At 34.2% G+C, this 24,309-nt stretch overlaps 1 protein-coding gene across 1 annotated transcript in view; it reads left to right on the top strand.

Moving 5' to 3' along the window:
* The window catches only part of slc4a10b (solute carrier family 4 member 10b), a 131,356-nt gene extending 113,656 nt beyond the window's left edge, over positions 1 to 17,700 (top strand). Inside the window, exons 20-26 of the mRNA XM_073845143.1 lie at positions 2,275 to 2,343; positions 4,132 to 4,305; positions 6,446 to 6,568; positions 9,432 to 9,496; positions 10,093 to 10,185; positions 13,734 to 13,770; positions 14,721 to 17,700. Coding sequence (XP_073701244.1) covers positions 2,275 to 2,343; positions 4,132 to 4,305; positions 6,446 to 6,568; positions 9,432 to 9,496; positions 10,093 to 10,185; positions 13,734 to 13,746 — 537 coding nt within the window. The 3' untranslated portion in view covers positions 13,747 to 13,770; positions 14,721 to 17,700. The remainder of the gene's footprint in view (positions 1 to 2,274; positions 2,344 to 4,131; positions 4,306 to 6,445; positions 6,569 to 9,431; positions 9,497 to 10,092; positions 10,186 to 13,733; positions 13,771 to 14,720) is intronic.
* Positions 17,701 to 24,309: the final 6,609 nt, after the last annotated feature.

Here is a 24,309-nt window from a genome sequence, read left to right as displayed (position 1 = left end):
ATATATATATATATATATATATATATAAAAAAAGGAATCAGAATCAGTCCATTTGCTTGTAAAACATCAGCCATGAAGAATCAAGATTGGTGCATTACTAAAAAGAAATTGGGTGCTACTAAATTTTTTTTGGTGCTCCTAACTTTTTGATTATGGGAGCACCAGTGCTACCAAGTAAAAAAGTTAATTTCAAGCCCTGCCAATGAATATTAAGAAGCACCACAACTGCCACTCGTCCGGCATTTCTTTTTAGTAATGCACCGATCTTGATTCTTCATGGCCGATTCTGATTTATTTTATGTCTTAAGCAAGGGACAAGAATGAATGAAAATATGAGGACATGAACAAGATGTTTATTTTCTCTATTATAGGTAGAGCCATTTAAATTAGAGGCAACCACTGCATTTTTAAACAATCTACAGTAGAAATACAAAAAATAATGGCAGAGTTCTTTCTTAGTCGTAGTAAGTGCAGACAGTAAATGCAGCCATAATCAAAGTAGGCAACTCTCTCAATATCCAAAGTGCAAATAGAGAATTTTTTTCAAGCATGATACAGAGCTATAGACAACTACACAGTTTCAGTGACAGGAGTGATTGACGACTAATATCTAAAATCTGCATTAAAGGTAATAATGTAAAGATGAAGTTTAAATGGTTCTGTAATGTTGTAGAGAACGGCGAGGCTGTCTCTGTATCAGCTCACAGCAGTCTGTGCAGTAGTTAGGCTAACCCAAGTTTTGTAAAGAACTGAAACCAAGTCGCACCACAACTATTTCTCGCTCTTGCACAAATGCTCCCAAATATAATTTGAGGTCGTGCAGATCAAATTTGGGGATCATATGTGACCCTGGACCACAAAACCAGTCATAAGGTTAAATTTTACAAAACTGAGATATATACATCATATGAAAGCTCAATAAATAAGCTTTCTATTGATGTATGGTTTGTTAGGATAGGACAATATTTGGCCGAGATACATCTATTTGAAAATCTGAAATCTAAGGGTGCAAAAAAATCAAAATACTGAGAAAATCACCTTTAAAGTTGTCCAAATTAAGTTCTTAACAATGCATATTACTGATCAAAAATTACATTTTGATAGGTTCATGGAACATGATCTTTACTTAATTTCCTAATGATTTTTGACATAAAAGAAAAATCAATAATTTTGATCCATACTATGTATTTTTGGCTATTGCTACAAATATACCCCAGCGACTTAAGACTGGTTTTGTGGTCCAGGGTCACATATGCGACCAAAACGGTCGCAATTTCGAGTCCTGATGCATAATTGCATTTACATTTATGCATTTGGCTGACACTTTTATTCACTTGCATTGCACATTCAAGCTCTACATTTAATGAAATACACCCTTGTGAAAAAGAAACATTTAGTTCCATCATTAAAGCATGCATGAGGTATATTCTCTTAAAGTGCCTTATTATTACTTGAGTAATACAGTCAAACCAAAATGCATTCAGAGACCTACATTTCTCACAATATCACAGTTTATTCGCTATGGTTTAGAAAATGGTAATAAAATATGACAAGAACTCAGAGTAAAACTGTGAACAAATTCATCTTGATAATGTCAGGTAACTTTGATAGAAAGGTATGTAATAGATTAAAATAACCAAACATTCAGACAACTGTTATTATGACAATATTTACACAACTATCAATACTTTGTTGACCTTTTACCAAGCAATGCTTAATTTTGCTCACTCTTTGAGCACTTAAGCAAAACATGGTCTGGTCAAAGTGTCTGATTAATTTTTGCTCCCACATTTTAATACATTTTACTGGTAGTCCACTCTATGAAGAATGTTTGGGTATAAGATGTCACAGTTTACTTTAATTTGCTATCCTCACTTACATAAATCAACTATAGTGCTGCACCCACTAGTAAAAAAAAAATAGAAAATTATATATAGTGTCTGAATAATTTTTGGTTTGACTGTAAGTACTACAGTGTACTTCTTTTTCATAAGGTTCATTCATTAATTTCCTAGGAATCGAAACCACAACATTGTGCTCTTCTATCTGATTTATACTGTAGAAAAGCTATTTTAGAAGCGTGCGTTAAAAGGGTTCATATGAGGAATCAAATTTTCCTTGATCATTTGAAAAGTAAGAGGTCATTATAGAATAAAAACACTTAAAACTAAAAAAACCCTGATTAGAGAGAGGGTGAAAGATGATCATATTACACTAACTTATGCAAAAGAAAAATGAAGTAAAATGAAAATGTTTATTTTGTTTATTCCCTAGTTTATTCCAATGCCAGTGCTGTATGGAGTTTTCCTTTACATGGGTGCGTCTTCACTGAGAGGAATACAGGTAAATACACTATAGACAATGTCTGTTTATAGTATAGAAGCATTTTCAACTTTTCAAACTTACTTTTATATATTTTCCATTGTCATTTTAATTTTAAATTTTTAGTAATTTTGTTTTTTTGTTGGTTTTAGTAGTTTTTTTAATGTACACTGCAAGTCAAAAGTTTTTGAAATAAGTCTCTTCTGCTCACCAAGCCTGCATTTATTTGATCCAAAATACAGCAAAAACAGTAAAATTCTAAAATATTTGTACTATTTAAAATAACTGTTTTCTATCTGAATATATTTTAAAATGTAATTTATTCCTGTGATCAAATCTACATTTTCAGCATCATTACTCCAGTCTTCAGTGTCACATGATCCTTCAGAAATCATCCAAATATGCTGATTTGCTGTTCAAGTAACATTTATTATTATTATCAATATTTAAAACAGTTTGTTTTTAGGATTCTTTGATGAATAGAAAGATCCAAAGATCAGCATTTATCTGAAATAAAAAGGAAATAAATTATAGGAAATAATACTTTTATTTTGCAAGGATGCTTTAAATTGATCAGAAGTGATCGGAAGTTCTATTTCAGATAAATGCTGTTCTTCTGAACTTTCTATTAATCACAGAACTACAATAATAATAACAGATGTTTTCTGAGCAGCAAATCAGAATATTAGAATGATTTCTGAAGGATCATGTGACACTGAAGACGAGTAATGATGCTGAAAATTCAGCTTTGAAATCACAGGAATAAATTACATTTTAAAATATATTCAAATAAAAAACAGTTATTTTAAATAGTAAATATTTGTAAAAAAAAAAAAAAAAAAAAAAAAAAAATATATATATATATATATATAATAAATGCAGGCTTGGTGAGCAGAAGAGACTTCTTTAAAAAACATAAAAAATCTTAGTGTCCAAAAACTTTTGACTGGTGGTGTATATTTAAGCAATAAGGTACTTGAGGCCGTGCTGTATCATGAATAAATCACGGCTGAAGGGCGTTGTTAGGCACGACGCGAAGTGGAGTGCCTGCAACCCCTTCAGCCGTGATTTATTCATGATACAGCACGGCCTCAAGTACCTTATTGCTTTTATAAAACGGTTACCACACAATAAAAATATTAAAATCAAAAATATATATTAATTTATATATATTAAGTTGTACGTTTTCATAAAGTAAAATCATTAACTGCCTTCCGCTGTAAAAAGTAGTCCCTAACTGCTGCAGCTGTGTTTACGTTGCTAAGGGTGGTTGCTAAGGGGGTTCAATGATACACTAAACCGTTGAGTGAAGCGGTCATAGCAGTGCCGTATCATGAATACGACACAGTTGCTGACCAATCAGAATTGAGGAATGAAACTAACCGTTTTATAAAAAGTTCTAAATTTGTATTCCATTGTTATTTTACTAAAACAAGGTGACTTTGGAACTACTAGCTGAATAAAAGTGAAAATTAAATTGATTTTTTATATTTTATAAATACTTTATCTTTTATAGATGTATATTCAATATAAAGTGCCCTTGGAGTAATAAGATTTTTTCTTTTCCATTACTTTTTCAGGTCTAAAATTAGGCTTCCTCATATATCCAGGTTTTTCAAAATTGTGGGAATCCTGGTTCTTTAAAGTCATAAAACAGATGAATTACAATTTGTTGTTTTATCTCATTTTAAAGCTTTTGTAGTATTTTTTAAGTCATCCCAGGGCCCCTTTGGCTGTTTGCTGAGGCCCCTGGATGAGAACCACTGCTCTAATGTCTTCTTAATTTCTCCTTTTTTTCTACTGTTTTAGTTGTTTGATCGTTTGAGATTGTTCGGGATGCCGGCTAAACACCAGCCAGACTTCATTTACCTGAGACACGTTCCACTCCGAAAGGTTCATTTGTTCACTATCATCCAGCTCAGCTGTCTGGTTCTCCTCTGGGTCATCAAAACCTCAAGAGCTGCCATCGTCTTTCCCATGATGGTACATACTAAATGTTTATATATCAGGGCTCTCAAGTTTTGGAAAAAGTTTGGAGTGTTTGGAGAAATATTTGCAGCAGCGGCCCCTCGGCCCCACGCAATTCTCTCCAGTTTTTGGTAAAAGTTAACCAGCACAAAATAAAAAAATATAACAACTGGTAGATCTGATAAGTCAAATTCATAAAAATAAAATGTTTTAAATATTTCAAAAATGCATATGTATCAAAAGTAAAGAAATTTGGCCCCAAACGAGCAAACTAAACAGCAGTGCTCAATGCACATACTGTAAACACACAGGAGGATTGCAGAACTTGCTCATAGCATGTATGTCAATCTGTGTGTGTGTTTGTGAAAGAGAGAGGGTACATATTTCAGCTTACTAATGTCATTTTGTATTTCAAGTGTTTATTGCACACTTTGATGCCTTGATGACAGTGGTAGGGGCTTGAACTTGAGCTAGAGTAAGTAGTTACATGTAATTGAACTATGTAATGTGACATTTAACTAATCTGTTACAGTCACTGAGAAATAACAGATATAGTTAAATTACAGTTACTTTTAAAAATGTTTACAATTACAAAGTGGGTTACATGTAAATATTTTGATTGATTGATTTCCCAAATCGCATTGACTGCTTTAAAATAAGAGACACCAATGTTTCAGGAGTTAAACAGAGGTGCTAAAGATTTTGTGGTGGCTGTGCTTTAAAATTAAATTGTTATAATCTTAATTCAAGTGATGAAGGATTTTGTCAAATTGACAGTAATTAGTGTTGAGTGCTACTGTAAGGTAAACCCGCCTGCTTAAAAAGTTTTCAAAAGGATTAACAGTTGAAAACATTCCTTAGAAATTTAGTAATCAAATGTAATGTTACATTACCTCTAAAGCAATTGAAATAGTTACACTACTTTTAAATTACATTTTAAATAGGGAAATTTAATCTCTAGCCTGTTACAGCCTATTTCCAAAATAACCTTCCCAACAATGTTGATACATTTGTGTTTTGAAATATATAAAACAATTTATTTTATTTGGATGAATTTGTCTGTCTTTTTTAGCAGATTTACCAATTATCTTGTCTTTTCCTTAATTTCAGGCCCACAATTAGTTAAAGCTGTTGAAGAACTAATAATTTTGCACAAATTTGGCTATAATCCCCAACATCAGTTCTCACTATATCTTTGATCACAGGCAAGTGATTTTGTCTAGGAATCGTAAAATGGGAAAAAAAAATATATAAATAAAAAATAAATAAATATGAAAAACCTTGCTGCATTTATTTAGTTTCTAGTAAATACAAATGGCAACGTCCGCTCCGGACGAGAGAGAAAGCGGCAGCCCCGCAACGATTCCACCGCTGGTTATCCCTTACTTTTCAGCGTGAGAAATACAAGGTGTGGCGTGAGAGCGTGTGAACTGGTTGAAATGCGTGTCTCACGGAGAAAGCGTGAGACTTGAGAGCACTGATATCAAGGAAGTTTGCTGCCGTAATATGGCTGAAGCAGGTGCAGTAATATCACGCAGCACCTGAAATTAGTTCCCAGCTAGATTAGAATTTGCACATGTGCTGCGTGATATTACTGCGCCTGCTTTGGGCCACATTGCGACAACAAACTTCCTTGACTATTACGCCGGAATGTGAGTGTAGTTCCTAATCTTATCAGCCTAGAAAATCGCAGCTTTACATTTTCCGCCGGTCTTAGTACACGATATAACTACAGAAGAGTCAAGTTTTAAATAGGACAAATATGGAAACTCGTTGGTCATTTTTGAACACGATGCTATTGGTCTAATAGGATTCAATGATCTATGCTAAGCTATGCTAAAAGTGTTATCGCCAGAACAGGAGAACGGCTGAATGGATTTCAAAACGGTAAAAATTATTAACTCGGAGGGAGTTGAAGAATGAGCCTATTTCCAAAAAAAGTGGAGTGTTCCTTTAATTATATTTTTTTATTTTGTAAAGAAATTCATATGTGCACTGGCAGGCACAAAAAACTAATCAGAAAGATCATAGAAAAACATAGAGTCAGTCAAACACCTCCAAGCATATATCTGCTAGTGTGATTGCCTTGTGAAGCGTCTCTTAACTGTTTCTGGTGTAATATGTGATAATTGAATTAGCGCTTTGCTGCTGGCAGGTGTTGGCGCTGGTCTTCATTAGGAAGCTGCTGGATTTTATCTTCACAAAGCGAGAGCTCAGCTGGCTCGATGACCTCATGCCCGAGAGCAAGAAGAAGAAACTGGAGGATGCTGAGCGAGAGGTGGGGAAGATTTGCTAATGTTTTTTAAGTTTCTTTTGCTCACCTAAGCTGGATTTAATTGGTCAAAAATACTGTAAAAATATGAAATATTATTACAATTTAAAATAATTGTTTTATGTGTGAATATATTTTAAAATGTAATTTATTCCTGTGATCAAATGATGTTTGATTAAACAAGGTTCAGGAGGAGCACGATCAGATAATCAACCCATTCGGCACAGGTGCAACCTGTTTAACCAATCATTCAATCAGCGCATCCTCTATATATATTACCAGCCATCTTACCTCCATCCAGCGATAGTTTCTTGGCATCCCTCCTCCACCCCTACTCCCCACTTCTAATCTGTTTCGATCCTACACTAGCAGGGGGAGTTCTCTGGTTCCGGCCTGTATTCCGGCCCGGAACCCTTCCCCAGGACAGCACGCCAAAATATGCTTAATACTCGCTCAAGCAGATTAGATGTAAGGGCGAACTCGTGAAAGGTGTATTTTTAGCATCATTACTTCAGTCATCGGTGTTGCATGATTCTTCAGAAATCGTTCTAATATGCTGATTTGCTGCTTAAGAAATATTAAAAATGGTTTCATATTTATGTGGAAACCATAATACATTGTTTTTAAGAGCTCCTTAACGACAAGTATTTATTTATTGATTTATTTTATTAAAATTGTCTTCACTGTCAATTTTGACCAATTTAATTATTCCTTGCTAAATGAATGTTTTAATGCTAAAAATAAATAAATAAATAAATAATTATATATAATATAGTATATTATATATAAAATTATATATATATATGTATATATATATATAAAATATTATAATTATTGACCAACTTAATTCATCCTTGCTGAATAAATGTTTTAAGTTCTTAAAAAAGAATTATATTTATATATATAATATTTATTATAATTATTGACCAACTTAATTCATCCTTGCTGAATAAATGTTTTAAATTCTTAAAAAAACAATATATATATCTTGTAACTTATCGCCCTCTATCAGATTTCTGTGGTATGACATATACTCATATTTTTACATATTTATTAAACATTCAAAATACATTTCTGTGTAAGTAACTTTTTTCGTTTCTTTTTTTTCTAAATATAGTTTAGTTTTAGTGGCTTTTCCAGTTACCCATGACTTTTTCCAGGTCTAGAAATTACACTTTCAAAATCAGGCTACCTGCAGGGAACTTGATTCTTCAAAGACATAAAACTGTTGAATTAAAATGAAAAATATCGATTTTTTGTTGCTTTAGCTTATTTTAATGCTTGTTTTGTACATTTATGACCCTGGACCACAAAACCAGTCTTAATACATTGTATGGGTCAATATGATCGATTTTTCTTTTATGCCAAAATCATTAGGATATTAAATAAAGATCAGGTTTCATGAAGATATTTTGTTTATTTCCTACCATAAATATATCAAAACTTAATTTTTGATTAGTAATATGCATTACTAAGAACTTTTTTGAACAACTTTAAAGGCAATTTTCTCAGTATTTAGATTTTTTTGCACCCTCAGATCTAGATTTTCAAATAGTTGTATCTCGGCCAAATATTGTCCCTTATGACTGGTTTTATGGTCCGTGGTCACATTTTTGCATGAATAAATCTCTAGTTTTTTTTTTTTTTTTTTTTTTTTTTTTTCAGATTTCAAAATTTTACAATTGAAAATTTACATTTAAAATAATTCTGCAAACATTTGTCAACGATTCCTTCACATTTAGTAAGCTATATGTCGAAATAGCATGCATGCACAGTTTTTATATATATAGTTTAGTTTTAGTGGCTTTTCCAGTTACCCATGACTTGCTAGATAAGAATTAAGGACAACATTTTTTAAATTTATAATATTTACATTTATATTTTATAACATAAAACTGTTGAATTAAAATGAAAATAAAAGTTTTTGGATGCTTTAGCTGATTTTAATGCTTGTTTTGTACATTTGTGACCCTGGACCACAAAACCTTAAGTAGCATGGGTATATTTTTAGCAATAGCCAAAAATACATTGTATGGGTCAAAATTATCGAGTTGACCCTAACTGGTTTTGTGGTCCAGGGTCAGATAAATCTCTTACTTTTTTCAGATTTCAAAATGCTACAAATGAAAATTTACATTAAAAATAATTAACGATTCCTTCACATTTAGTTAGCTATATGTCGAAATAGCATGCATGCACAATTTTTTGCAAATCAGTGGTGTGGTTTATGAAAACATTTTTGCATGTTGCTAGGCAGCACTAATCCATCACATAATTGAGATTATTAAAGTTTGCCACTGAAATAACCCCAATGTAAAATTTGGTGACTCCCTGCCACACAGCAACCAAACGAGAGCTGGTTTTGAAGAGAAAAACAGGGAGCAAATAATAACCTGCCACAAAATCTAGTCAGTTTGGACTCCTAATAACACAAGTAATTAGTAATTGGAAGACAATGTCCGTATAACTGAATGATACAACATGAGTTTATTTATGTAAGCTGAATGAAAGGAAAAGCATGAGTTTTCTTCGGCGAGTTTTTGAGGTCCTGCTTTAATGAGGAGCTCTGATTTGTGCTCCAGTTTTGCAGTTTGTTTTTCCTGCATCCAAAGACTTTCTGACCCCCTGGCACATAATCTCATGTTTTACTCTTGCTAAAATTGCCATGATACGTTTCTTATAGAGAGACCCCGATTCACCCACCTCAGTATCCGAATGCATTCATTTCATGCCAAACAAATGGAACATGAATCGATCTGCCAAAATGTCCTTCAGCAAAGTTATTTAATCTCAAAGGGTCTCTGAAGTTCTCTTTGGCTGGACGGGAATAAAACTCTCTCTCGCTCCTTCTCCCTGTGTTTACTGCCAGGAGGAGCAAAGTATTTTGGCAGAGGAAGAAGGAATCGTACAAGTGCCATTGGAGGGACATTACAAGTATGGACCAGATTTTCCTAACTAACTCTCACAATAGCCAGCAATACTAGTGTTTGTTGGGTTTTTAAAACAATAGGGCAATGCTTAACAGGGATTTTACAGTGGGTTCTGTATTTTTACATGTATACTGTACCAGAGAAAGAATTAAATGAGTAGAATAATGTATGTCAATGTTTTTAAAAAGACACGTCGGATGTAACGATATTATCATTGAAAACAATATGAAACAATAGGTTTTTTGGGCAAAAACTCTGGTTTTTAAAATGTATTTAAACTTCTTGTTCTAACATAAATGTCTTTAAAGTTGTGTTTTAGGCTTTTATGCTTTGACACAGTATCTGTCAAACCAACTAAAACCGAAAGCACAATATGACTTAATGCTTTCATCAAGTCTGTTTTTGATGTGCGTTTCAAAGCGAAGCGATATTAACGTTTTGTGAGATTTTGATATTGTTACATTCCTATTAAATATTGACGTTTTTAAACAAGCAAATTTCAAGCATTTGTCATTGCATTACAATTTTGAGTCAAAATATTGTGTTTTTTTATTTTCATGCACACAATATGTCATGTTTCATTCTCATTTTCATTTTCAGAGATGATCCTTCTACTGTCAACATTACCGATGAAATGTCCAAAGGCTCCTTTGGAAGTACCTGGAACTCCAAAACAGATCTGAACTCAAAAAGGTTCTGATTTATTTTTGTATGAATGTTTTTTTTATTTGTATTTATGTTTGAATGTTTTTGGTATAAGCACACTGCTTATGCTTTAAGTGCCAGAAAATCTCACTGGAACCAGCCACACAATTTGAAGAATCCTTTATGTTTATATCACTTGTTACAGCTGGTGTTTCTGGTCAAAACTGACCAGCTTTTTAAAAATTGCATGTAAATCGGTCATTATGCTCTATTATAACCAAATCTTGGATTCAACCAGAGCCGTTGAGAAACAGAGTTGCAACACGCTTTGATCTCGCCGCTGCGTGGTCACGTGGTTCATGGAGCTCTCAATAGTTCCAAACAACTCCTTGCTGTCAATGTGTTTGAATGGGTTTAAGTATTTGCAGAAATTTCGAGTAATTATTAACACATAATGTGCATTGATTGTGTATTGATAACTTCTCTGAATACGCTTTACAATCGCATTTTATTCTGGGGAGTGATAAAGAGACATCATTAATATGTTCTCATACTCTTTGGCAGTCAAATGTGACCAAACACCTTAAGTGTAACTTTTATTCAATTAAATAATTGTAATATATAGTTCAGTTCTATTTAGTTAATATTTTGAGTTTTTTGTACTAAATAATATGTGCAATAATGATCCTGACCATTTAAAAGATAACATTTTCTAATATAGTATTGATATTACAGTTAGTGTTATATTTAGGGTTAAATACATTTGAATGTGTATTTGGACATGATCAAACACTCCTTTTTTATGTTTCGATTTAACGATTTAATGTTAAATAAAAAAGTAATTTACTCGTGTTATTTTATGATATTCAAATGTACAACATAAGTGAATATTATAAAAGGCAAGCAAATATGGCATTTAACATAATAGAAAGATTAAAAAAATAGTGTTTAAAAAACACAAGGCAACCAATTGCATTCAGCATACATTTTTATTGTATTTCTTGAATGCAGTCTTTACTGAAACTCATTCAACCTCCTACAGGGAGAGAAAGATTGCAGAAAGACTAAAAACTTAAAAATATGACAACTAGTATCTGGTATTACGGTGTCTCTCACGTTATCTAACTGCAATTACAGTATAACTGTTTATTGTCTAACGATAAACATTAACTATAACACGCTTCATAAAATACCACTACTGGTCAGTTTTCCCAGAGGTCAACTGATGCGTTAAAATGTAAAGAAATGCAGTAATTTCTTCAATTTTCCAGCGACTGTGCTTGAGAAGCGCTGAAATGAATGGGCTTCAATGCTGGAGCTATTGGTTGTTTGGAACTATTGGCCGCTCCATGACACACTTTACTTCCGCATTCCTCAGTTCCTATGGAAGCCTATGGGAGTGTCGCAACTCTGTTTCTCAACGGCTCTGGATTCAACCATTTGTCAACTTGTTTTCTTTCAATTAGCACAGGTTTTTGTATTTCTTTTTGAAACTGATTTACCATAGGCCTCATTTATCTGAGCACATGAACCTCAGTTTCTCAGTAAAAAAGCATTATTTGTGCATAATTTTAGAATGTACACTCAAAAACTTTGGTGCATAAGCTCATAAAGATTAATGAGGCCTACGCTCAGTCCGTTCCAAGAGGAAATGTAAAATCTGTGCTAACTGAAAGTGAACAAGTTGACAAAAAGATTAAATCCAGTCTTTGGTAATAATATAGCATAATGAGAAATTTATAAGCAGTTTTTTGTCGGCTGGTCATTTTTTGACTGGAAACAGTGCAACCCTAGTAAAAAAGTAATAGATTTGAAATGCATTTATTTTATACTAAGTATAAAAGTATAAAAATTGCAATTAAACTTTATTTGGAGTACTACTAGTGCACAATGCACATTTCTTAATAATAAGCCTAAAATATGTTTTAATGCCACTATTGATGAGGATTGTATCATCTTAGAATAAAAAATTAAATTGTACCTAACGTATACTTGAAATAGTTCCCCTTTAGCACAATTAAATATACTTAAGTATATCTTTAGTTGGAATTCAGCACTACTTCCAGACAATTAAAGTGCAATAATTACAAAATTACTTATTCCAGTTTAGCAGTTTAGTAATAATAACATAATATGTAAATGTATTTGTAGTATACTTAGCATGAAATAAATTTATTTGAAAAACATTTTAGTATATTTGTTGGGAAGTGTAACAAGATAGAAAAAATCCAGAAAATTTACATTAATAATGTTAGCATTATTTTTTTGTGAAGTTATACCCTGTGTGAGCAAGGCAAGTATGTTTTAGTCTAATGCAATAACATTAACACATTAACACTCTCCTGGTCAAAATGACTGGAACACAAAGAATGAGCAATAATTAATTAATATGCCCCGTTAAATTCATTTATTATTGCTTTACTTGAAGTTACCTTTATTTCTATAGCTCTTTATACAGTACAGATTGTTTCAAAGCAGCTTCACAGCACTAAACAGGAAAAAAATTATGCAAATGTCTTCAAATATTAGGCACAATCCAAATTATGCTATAAAGCCGCTCTAAAATGTATGTAAAATTCACCAAAAATTATAAAATGTGTTGAATTTATCCATAAAGCAGCTCTACATTATTCAGCTCAAGTCTTCTTGTCATCCGATATTGCCAGTGAATATAAGAGTCTTATAAGAGTAATTGTGTACAATTAAGTAACTGTCAGGTAGTTTTCAGTGCACTAGCTTTCAAAAAATGTTGTCCTGCACCTTTAAGACGAGACACTGCATCACCTGGGGGTAAAAAAAATTAACTAATAGTTATCACCTTACTTGCTCAGTTGATTGATTACATTGATAATTGCAAACATTTTTTGTGTTACAAGTTTTCTAAAATGTTAGGTTTTAAAATGCAAATAAGGCATTGTTTAATGAAATATGCGCTAATTTGCATACATTTTTACACAAAAATCTAAACACTGGATAAAGTCAGTTTCAAAATTCTTGTTTAATTTTCTTGACATATTAGAGTCAAATGTTTTTACAGAGGGATTTTTGGGTATCTAATTTTGTCACTCGATAATTCAGAAACTACTTGAAACAGGCAGAAAATGTTTGTTTTTTTACAGTTTTTTTTGGAAATAAAATGTTGTATAAAATCAAGCAAATTATATATGAACAAATCCCTCTGTAAAAACATTCAGGATATAGTCAGGAATAAAAATGTAAAGTTTGGTGTGTGTAAGTGCTACTGAAGTGGAGATTTATGGCTCAGTGTAGGAGAAAAAACTCATTTGGCCTTTAAAAATATGTACTGTATTTGAAATCTGTTGACACAAATAGATAAAGTGCTATAAAATAAACACTTAAAAGTGTCTTTTGGATGTTTTCTGTCCACTAAATGAAAAAACACTTTATAAAAAAAAATAAAAAAAAAACTCGACAGGTGCATGAAAAAAGTGTTTTTGCCTGCAGTGTTTCCCTCTAAATAGTCATTGTTTGCAAACACACATGTGCAAACTTCATATTACATATGTCATTTTATTTTTTTATTCAGCATTTTTTAACACATTTTGATTTAAATACTTGTTCTTTCTTATTATTAGCCCCCTTTCCTAAGCTTGCAGATGCTGATCCCCAAAGGTAAGCATACTGGACTGTTCTCATAGCAACATCCCACGTCACTTTACAATCTCATCATGTCTTTCTTTGCATGGCAACAAGTATTTTGACCAAATTGGCGGCGCTTGACAGATTTGATTGTAATCCATCTGGAACAGACATTTACCATTATGTGTCTCTCCAAGAACGTTTGAATTCACCCCAATTTTTCCATCCAGTTAGTCAGTCGAAAACAATAAATCATTCACATCTCTCTGGAAGTGTCAGACAAAGATAGACAGCATGTGATCATCTTTTGTTGCTGTTGTTGTTGATGTTTTTACTACGCAGACAGGAAAAAATGTCTAATCAGCCATGAGCTTGTTAAGTGTGAATGTGTGTCCGGTCTGTTAGCTGCTAAACCCAACTGAACATGGATTATTAAGATCATTATGTGTTCAATCTGTTCATATTCTACACGTAGTCTTTTGTGACATAAATGCTTATAAGAATAGTTCATCCAAAAATGAAATTTGCTGAAAATGTACTCACCCTCAGGCTATTTAAGACGTAGATGGGTTTGTTTCTTCATCAGACTGCATCACTTGCTCACTAATGGATCCTTTGTAGTAAATGGGTGCCATCAGAATGAAAGTCCAAACAGCTGATAAAAACATCACAATAATCCACAAGTAATCCACACCACTCCAATTGATCAATTAACATATTTTGAGAAGTCAAACGCATGTTTGTAAGAAACAAATCCAATGTTAAGGCATTTTAACTTTAAACCGTTGTTTCCGGGTTAAATAATTGTCATAATCGAGTTCATATAGATTTAAATAGTATTGTTAAACATCAGTTTCTCTGTGAAGAAGATGAACGATATTTGCTAAATTTATAAAGAATCGCTTAACATAGTCATTATGCACTGAAGAGCTTCAGTTTAGGTTAATACAAGTGAACTAATTCCCTTTTATGTCATTTTGCAGCCTGTCTAATAAGAAAGTGCACAAGGAGTGTGGATGGAAAGAAGATTCACTGTGTTCATGCACACACAAACACACATGCATCTAGCTATCCAAATAGACACGTATTGTTTTTAAAGAAATAGTACACAAAAACAATCTATATATCTATCTCTCTCTCTCTCTCTCTCTCTCTCTCTCTCTCTCTCTATATATATATATATATATATATATATATCTATATCTATATCTATCTATATATCTATATCTAATCTATATATATATATACACACACACACACTTGAAGTCAAAAGTTTACATAGACATCACAGAATCTACAAAATGTTAATTATTTGACCAAAATATCAGGGATCATGTAAAATGCATTTTATTTATTTAGTACTGAATTGAATAAGATATTTCACAGCAAAGATGTTTACATATAGTCCACAAGAGAAAATAATGGTTGAATTTATCAATATAACCCTGTTCAAAAGTTTACATACCCTTGATTCTTAATACTGTGTTGTTACCTGAATGATCCTCATGTGTTTTTTTTTTTTTTTGTTAAGTAATAGTTGTTCATGAGTCCCTTGTTTGTCCTGAACAGTTGAACTGCCTGCTGTTCTTCAGAAAAAAATTCTTCAGGTCCCACAAATTCTTTGGTTTTTCAGCATTTTTGTGCATTTGAACCCTTTCCAACAATGACTGTATGATTTTGAGATCCATCTTTTCACACTGAGGACAACTGAGGGACTCATATGCACCTTTTACAGAAGGTTCAAACACTCACTGATGGTTCAGAAGGAAACACAATGCATTAAAAGCCAGGAGGTGAATACTTTTTGAACTTGAAGATTAGGGTAAATTTAAGATATGTCTTCTGGGGAACATATAAGCATCTTCTGTAGCTTTTACTACACGAAAAATATGATATTTAGGCAAAGAAAGAAAAATGTACACTCCATTCTGTTTAAAAATGTTCACCTTCGGCTCCTAATGCATTGTGTTTTCTTCTGAAGCATCAGGGAGTGTTTGAACTTTTGGTTATAGTTGCATATGAGTCCCTCAGGTGGATCTCAGAATCATACAGTCATTGCTGGAAAGGGTTCAAATACACAAAAATGCTGAAAAACCAAAGAATTTGTGGGACCTGAAGGATTTTTCTGAAGAACAGCAGGCAGTTTAACTGTTCAGGACAAACAAGGGACTCATGAACAACTATCACAAATATCAACAACAACAAAATCATTCAAGTAACAACACAGTATTACAAATCAAGGGTATGTAACCTTTTGAGTTAACAAGCTATTATTGTGGACTATATGTGAAATATCTTATTCATGTCAGTACTAAATTAAAAAAATAACATGCCTTTTGTATATATAACCCCTTTTATTTTGGCAAAATAAATAAGATTTTGCAGATTCTGCAAGGTGTATGTAAACTTTTGACCTCAACTGTATATATATGCACATTATAATTTTTTATTTTTTACCTTTTTTTTTTTTTAGCATTTTTAACCTTAAAGTATTGCTAGTTTACAAGTACTTGTAAACTATATAAGGTCTTTACATACATAAAGTCTTATTAACTCGTTGTCTCGTCTTGTGCTTCTATATTTTTAAAGTATATCACAATGCTAAGCTTTTTAGCTTTTAGATACAAAGCCTGCACATTCATAATAGTAATACCAGCAAATAAAGCAGAGGTTGTGTGGGAAATGAAGAGAAAGTGTGGCAGAATTTGACATTTATTTTCAGCTTTTATTTTAAATGCTCTCTGAAGTATTTTACATGTTTTGTATTTTTTTAAAATCGCATTCAGCTTTTCAGCTTTCTTAAAGGTGCAGGAGGAGGTCAAATGTGTAGACAATATCTACAGTGAGCCATTCATTTAACTGCATTACTGCAAATAGCCATTTTATCATTGAATTGCATGCATTGCTGTTTTTGTATTTATGTTTTGGGGTGGTGAAGATATAAAGACACTTCACCCCAGGTTACTTGAGGGTCAATATTAATGCAGTCAGTGTATGCATAAATAAAAAAGCATAAGAACATATTGTAAAAGTCTTTCATAATATCAGAAAACTGCTGTATTTTAAGACTATCGTTGCAATTATGCAATCGCAATCATAGAAAATTTAGCTATTAATATATATATATTTTTTTTTTTTTGCAAAATTTGTACCAAGTATGCTGCTTGTGTAAATATTATTTCCATCAAGAGTTTATACCTCTATTTTGAAGGATTTATCGATACTCACAATGCCAAAGTGTGGATGTGTTTTAATGCTAATAATGATGATGGAGAGACATCTAAAGCTGCACATCAGCAAACTGTCCCCTTAAAATGATTGTGTGTATTATCACTTAAGCAACTGAATGCTTTAACTGGATACTGTAGATACAAACTACATTCCCTTTTCACAAAAAGCAATAGTGTTTTAGAATCATCAAATAATGAAGGTTTTTGCACGTTGAGGTCCTTTAATCATTTCCATTTAAAAATCTTTAATGTCAGCCATTTATAATATTGCTATGTGTATTTATAACAAGATGAGAAATAATTTTAAAATCATACATACTGTAATAACATAATCGTATATTGTTTTGAATGGATTACATATTCACACTCAAATGGTTTGATTTTCAAAGACAAGAGTGATTGTTATCATGCTACTATTTTCACAGTTTATTATAATGTTTATTCTGACTTACGCTTAAGTCATATTGCAATATTGGAATAATACGTCTAGTTCTTTTGACTGTGTTTTGATGTTTCTGTAAACTAACTTGAATTGAACTATCACTATCCTATTAAGTCTGTATGGTGTGACTTTGGCATCTTTAATCTGTATGCTTTAATTGTTTATTGGGGGATTTGACATTACTGTCATTTGCACTTGTCCTATTTCATGAACTGTGAGAGAACTGACTTTTCTGGAGATTTTGTTCCTGCTATTTCTTCTACAGTGAAATAAAAAGCTCTGCCATCTGAATATAGATGTGTCCCTTGATGAAGTATATATATATATCTCATCCATGTTCATGTCTTTCTTTCTTCAGTCGTAAAGACATTTTTTGAGGAAAACATTTTAGTAATTTTCTCCTTATAGTGGACTTAAATGGTAAACTTCCAAAATGCAGTTTAAATGCCTCTTCAAAGGGCTCTAAACAATCCCAGCAGTGGAAAAGGGTCTTATCTAGTGAAACTATCTATTATTTTCGGAAAAAATTTAAATGTATATACTTTTTAACCTCAAATGCTCATCTTGTCTAGCTCTGTGAAGTGCATGCACTCTGGTTCAAAAATCTTCAATCTCATTTTCTCCTCCAACTTTAAAATTTTACCTTTTTTTGTAAAGGGCATTTGACCTACAGTGCCTTGCAAATGTATTCATACCCCTTCATTTTTTTCACGTTTTGTTGCAGCATTATGTTAAACTGCTTTAAATGACTTTTTTCCACATCAATCTACATCTCATGCACCATAATGACAAAGCACAAAACAGGTTTGTAACAACTTTGCAAATTTAGTTTAGCAGTTTAACATAATGCTGCAACATAACAATGTGAAAAAAACGAAGGGGTATGAATACTTTTGCAAGGCACTGTATATGTTCACTTTGTAAACACTGGGTTGGTACTTCTGCAGCAATGTAGGATGATTTTGAAATTGGAAGAGAAAATGAGATGGGAGTTTTTTTTGACATATCCTTACTGTCTTGAACCAAAGTGCACAGAGAATGCATTGCAGAGCTAGACAAGATGAGCATTTGAGGTTAATAAGTATAAATTGTACATTTTTTTTTTTTTTAGAAAATAACCAATCGTTTTACAGGATAAGACCCTTCTTTCTTGGCTGGGATTTTAGAGCCCTTTGAAGCTGCATTTAAACTGCATTTTGGAAGTTTAAATTTGCAGGCACCATAGAAGTCCATTATATGGAGAACATTCCTGAAATGTTTTACTCCAAAAAAAAAAACAACATAATTTCTTTACAACTGAAGGAAGAAAGAAAGACATGAACATCTTGAATGACAAAAGGGTGAGCAAATAATCAGTAAATTTTTGTTCTGGAAGTGAATCATTTAATTTACTATTTTTGTTAAATACTAATGTTATCAGTGCAAGCATCCTCAAATTTGATGATAATAATAATGGAGTTGCTGTACAAGTCAAGTCCACTGTTAGAACCTCTATTCTGGGTCACTGCAGTTTCTCAGGCCTTTCTCAGGTCTGTCGAGTGGATCAGCAACAAGCGCTTGGGATAGACAACAACACACCAAAGTCTAATACAAGTTGGTTTATTGTTATCTACTAAAGAAGATGGGGCAGTCCCATCTTTTATACAGCACCCTTACAAGCCTTCATGTAGGCGGGGGTTCACATATCATTTAAGCAAATACTTCTACATATGGGAAGGAAAATTACAGATGATCCAGGGCAACTATAAGGAAGAGAGGAAGATAGTGCAGCCGCACTCAACTGGTTTCCTGCCGACAGATAACCCTGAAACAGACAGACAAAACATTCCCAGACAGAACTGTATCATCACACTCTTAACTGAAGCAAACTGCGAAAGACAAGAAACTACAAAATATTAACTTAAGAAAACCTCACTGCAAAATACATTAATTCTTATAATCCCCTCTTCCAGACTCTCTCTAGAGTCTGGATTCTCCTGTATCCTTCTGTGGCAGTGGGCGATATCCTGCAGAGATAGCAGACACCATAGTATACATACGTTGTGTGAAACATTTCACAATGCATGGACCAAAAATACACAATAAAAACAAAATAAGTAATACCGGTATTATCATTGAGACATAAGGTGCAAACGTGCCAAATAGGCTAGAGAGAATACCCCAATTCCAATTATTAGTTCTAGACTTTAGCTCATCCTCATATATCTGTGATGAGATCTGCTTCATAGTAGCTACAGCAGTGCCAATTGTTCCCTCGGGCTCATCATTTGCAGGTATGTATGTGCAGCATTTATCCCCTACAATAGAACAGACCCCGCCCTCCTGGGCAAGAAGCATGTCCAGTGCCAACCTGTTCTGCATGACCACCTGTCTCAGTGCTTTCAGTTCACTTTGTACCCCTGCCAGTGCAGCTGTGGTGCTGTTAACAAATGATGCCAGTCGATAATGCATGATGTTCTGTTGTCTCAGTAGGTCAGAGACGCCGAACTGAGGTACCATAGACTTCCAGAACCGAGTCCAGTGTGACCTCATCTGATGTTCATCGGGGACGTCCTCGTTGTCCACTGATCGTTTGCTCCTGAAAAACAAATCACGTTGTGTATGCATAACAGTCACACGATGTTGCAGCTGCACTGGTGCACAGAGGCCTGTCCAGCTCATCCTGTAAGTGTTGTTTACAGTGTCCTCACCACAGTACAAGCACTGCACCTTTCGCTGGCCAGGGGTCTTCACAGAGCGTGAGCAATTCAATGCAGGCAGTGTTCCTAGAGGTGTAACAAGCAGTTCTATTATTTCCCTTAGCACATGCTGCGGTGTTCTTCTCACATGAGCCCCTCTCGAACCTTGGACAGTAGCTTTGCAGCCACCTGTCTATACCCTGCCCTTGGTTTATTATTTGTTTACAATTTGTAGCACTTATACCTGTCACGCTTTCACCTGATGTCCCATTAAAACAATAAGAAAACATAAAACCTTCTGGTAACACCAGGCTAACTTTTACATCAACAGTTTCAGTTTCATTTTTACTTGATGCACTACCTTCTTTCTTGCACGTTTCATTCACACAACAGTAATTTTGGTACCGTTTAGTTTCATCAGTATAGGGTGTTGTTACCCTCTTTACACACCTAGGAGAATATACATACATTTTCCCTGTATAATATGTACAAAACACAGTGAAATTGGGGGGTTCACAGTTATAGACAAATGGTTTCAAGGATACAGTTATTATGGTGCGGAATAATTCTTAACACACCACACATGATTCATTGGTCAGTTGACGCGCTGTCCAGTTGGCATACTGCCAGAAGAGGTTTCTTTTGACCTCCTCCTTTGAAGCGTTGGGTACCATGAGTCCAGCTAGGACAATACACATTATTGCTCTGGAAAACAAAAACAGTTAGTACATGTAATACATTGTTCTTCATTTCAAGGGTTTCACTCTGGTTGCATGAATCCACTGTGGAAAAAGATCAGTTAAAACAGCAGTTCTGGTCACCGCTAGTATCTCTGTAGGCCCATCATACAGAGAGTCATTAAGGCCCCCGGTTTTTAGTTTCTTTATCAATACTTGATTGCCCACTTCAAAGGGGTGTGAGTTAGCTTTAGGGATCTCAGGGTGTTTCATGTTAACCCTTTCCCAGAACTCAGTTAATTTTTCTATTAGGCCTACAGAGTACTCAGACATATGATCAGTTAACACCACACCTATCCCTACCATTCCGTGGCGCCAAGGGATGGGGAAAGGTCGGCCCATCACCACCTCATAGGGTGATAAGTTGTCTAAATTTGGCTGAGGCATCATTCTTAGGTCTGCTAAGACAATTGGAAGAACCCTTGTCCAATCGGATGTATTCATCCCTGCATAATGCAGGAAGGCAGGGTTCGCTGTTTTAGGCAGATCAAATAACCCGTCACCAGCCATTGTTCTAATCTTTTTCCCCACATCCTCCACAGTCAATCGTGATCGGTCGGTTAACTGCAATTTCAGCAAAGGCTGCACCTCGAGTGCACAATTGTTAAGGAATGTGGAAACAAAGAGGCAATCTGGCACATGGTCATCTAATTCAAACCCGCCTAAGTGAATCCAAGCGTCTTTAAATCTTTTAAAGAAAACAGGCACTGGCTCTTTCTTTTCCTGTTTACAGTTAGTTACATGTGAAAGGTCCCTATTGGCGTGTCTTTCACCTATCAGAAATTTAGTGAGCTGCTTCTGAAGAGTAGATATAGCGTTAGGGTTGTCTCGCCAGTAAAAATAACTTTCCCCATCTTTTTTAGTAGATGCGGGTTTTGCTCTACCCTCCCAATCATCCTCGTCCTCCTCCCGGGGCTTTGCCTGGAGCTCATCATTCCCTGCAGCTAAGCAGGTAACTGTATCGAGTAAACGCGTCTCGTCGTATTTATTACCCATTTTGGACATGATTATGAATTTATAATCTGCGCCGGTAAAATGGCTGTGTCGCGACAATTTTATTAACATGTCCACGAAGTGTAAAGGTTTGTCCACTTCAGGCAACATGCTCAAAATGTCTTTCAAAGTTGAGACGGACGGCGGAGTTACCTCTACGTGACCCTTTCGTTTTGATACCCACAAGTGAGCTTCATTTATTTTCTTGACGGGCGCTGGTGGGGGCGCGCAATGCTCTGCGGAAGCAAGCGCGGGCGCGCTGCGCGCAGGTATGTTAGGCGCGGGCGCCGGATAGTGTGGCGGCGTGCACGGCGGGAGTGAAGAAGTAGACGGTACTTCTGGATAGAGTTTAGCTGCTTTCTCTAATTTGGTTTTCTGTAACTTCGACTCAGCCTCAGCTAATAATTTTTTCTCGTTTTTCCCTGTCGGCTTTTTCGGTACCACATTCCTGACAGATTTTGGCAGTGAAATACCCTGTTTATCATTCCATACAGTTTGCATTTTTAACCAAACATCATACCCGTCTTTCATATATTTTTGGTCCCATTCAGGGTCACCTTCGCCTTTATATGTCAATCGAAAAGCTTGTGCCATATGATTTGGGTCAAAAGAACCCATTCGCGGATATGTAGGATACATCCCATTGGCTTCGGTCCAACCCGCTAAATTATTCACCCATAAATTTGTGTAAAAACCCCAACTACATCTATTCATCCAATCATTTGGTGTTTCGCCAGGATTTGGTTTAGGATAGGTGGCTCCCATGATAGATATACAGATATTCACCTCACCACGGGACAGACCGAAACTCGTGACCCACACTTTTGCTTTTAATTTATTTGAGCGCGCTCTCTCAGTTTTGCTGAGAATATTGCGGCGGCCTTCAGATAGGCAAACTATACTTCGCCTTACCTGGTCCTCGCAATGTATTTGCGGCAGCCTTCAGATAGACAAACTATACTTCATCTTACCTGGTCTGCGCAATATCTAGATAGACAAACTATACTTCATCGTATCTACTCACAACACGAACAATAATGTAACTAATCAGGTAGACAAACTATACTTCATCTTACCTGATCAGAGACATCACGTCGCGGTCACCAAATTGTTAGAACCTCTATTCTGGGTCACTGCAGTTTCTCAGGCCTTTCTCAGGTCTGTCGAGTGGATCAGCAACAAGCGCTTGGGATAGACAACAACACACCAAAGTCTAATACAAGTTGGTTTATTGTTATCTACTAAAGAAGATGGGGCAGTCCCATCTTTTATACAGCACCCTTACAAGCCTTCATGTAGGCGGGGGTTCACATATCATTTAAGCAAATACTTCTACATATGGGAAGGAAAATTACAGATGATCCAGGGCAACTATAAGGAAGAGAGGAAGATAGTGCAGCCGCACTCAACTGGTTTCCTGCCGACAGATAACCCTGAAACAGACAGACAAAACATTCCCAGACAGAACTGTATCATCACACTCTTAACTGAAGCAAACTGCGAAAGACAAGAAACTACAAAATATTAACTTAAGAAAACCTCACTGCAAAACACGTATTAGAATAGAAACTATTAATATACACTGAAAAAATGATTCATTGAATTTACTAAATTTTCTTAAGGTAAGTGGTTGCAATCCATTTATTTTAGCTACATTTAAATAAACAAATTTAGTTGACTAACTTTCAACATTTTTTCCTTAAATGGAGCTAAAATAAATTGATTGCAACCACTTACCTTAAGAAAATTTAGTAAATTCAATGAATCATTTTTTTTCAGTGTAGAAAACAAGTAAAAGACTATGTAAAGTTTTGTGTGTCCAAAAGAAGTAGTGTCAACATTTGAAGTAAAGTGGATCCAAAAAGTTCATCAAAGTTGTCCTAAGACCAAAACAAGTATTGTTTTGGTTTTAGGACAACTTTGACGAAAGGTTTTGATACACTTCAAGTGTTGACTGTAAATATTAAGTACAGGGTTCATACAAATACTGTAAAATAAAATTCAAGGACTTTTCAAGCACTACTTTTTTGATTTTCAAGGACTTAAATCAGATCTCTATCAATGTCTTCTATTTCAAATTCTAAAAAAAGAGAAATCGATTAATAAAAATATACTAATAAAATGGTGGGTAAATTTCCTAAGGGATTTGTATTTGTGTATACTTTTTCTTTTTTGTCTTTGTGTCATTTTTAGAACTGTACTGCTTTAATGGTTTGATGTTTTCTATTGTTTATGAAAAAAAAAATCTGAGAAAAAAAAATGAGCAAAATCTGATCTGACTCTGAAGTTCTGGTGTAAATAAGTATCATTTCAGATTAGGACTTGGAGTGCAAATTTTAAGTAACAAATCATTTGACTTATATCAGATCTTTGCATTTTGCAAATTATTTGATTTGAATCATTCAATTTCTGAAATGATTCACTAACCTGTTCCAATCTAAATCAAATTATTATGTGCTGATTAAAATCGTCACAAGTGATTCAAAAATGAA

This window comes from Garra rufa, chromosome 8 (genome assembly GCF_049309525.1).
Source record: "Garra rufa chromosome 8, GarRuf1.0, whole genome shotgun sequence".
Lineage (NCBI taxonomy): Eukaryota > Metazoa > Chordata > Actinopteri > Cypriniformes > Cyprinidae > Garra > Garra rufa.
The sequence above is the reverse complement of the archived record's forward strand: the minus strand, read 5'-3'. Positions and strand labels throughout refer to the sequence as shown.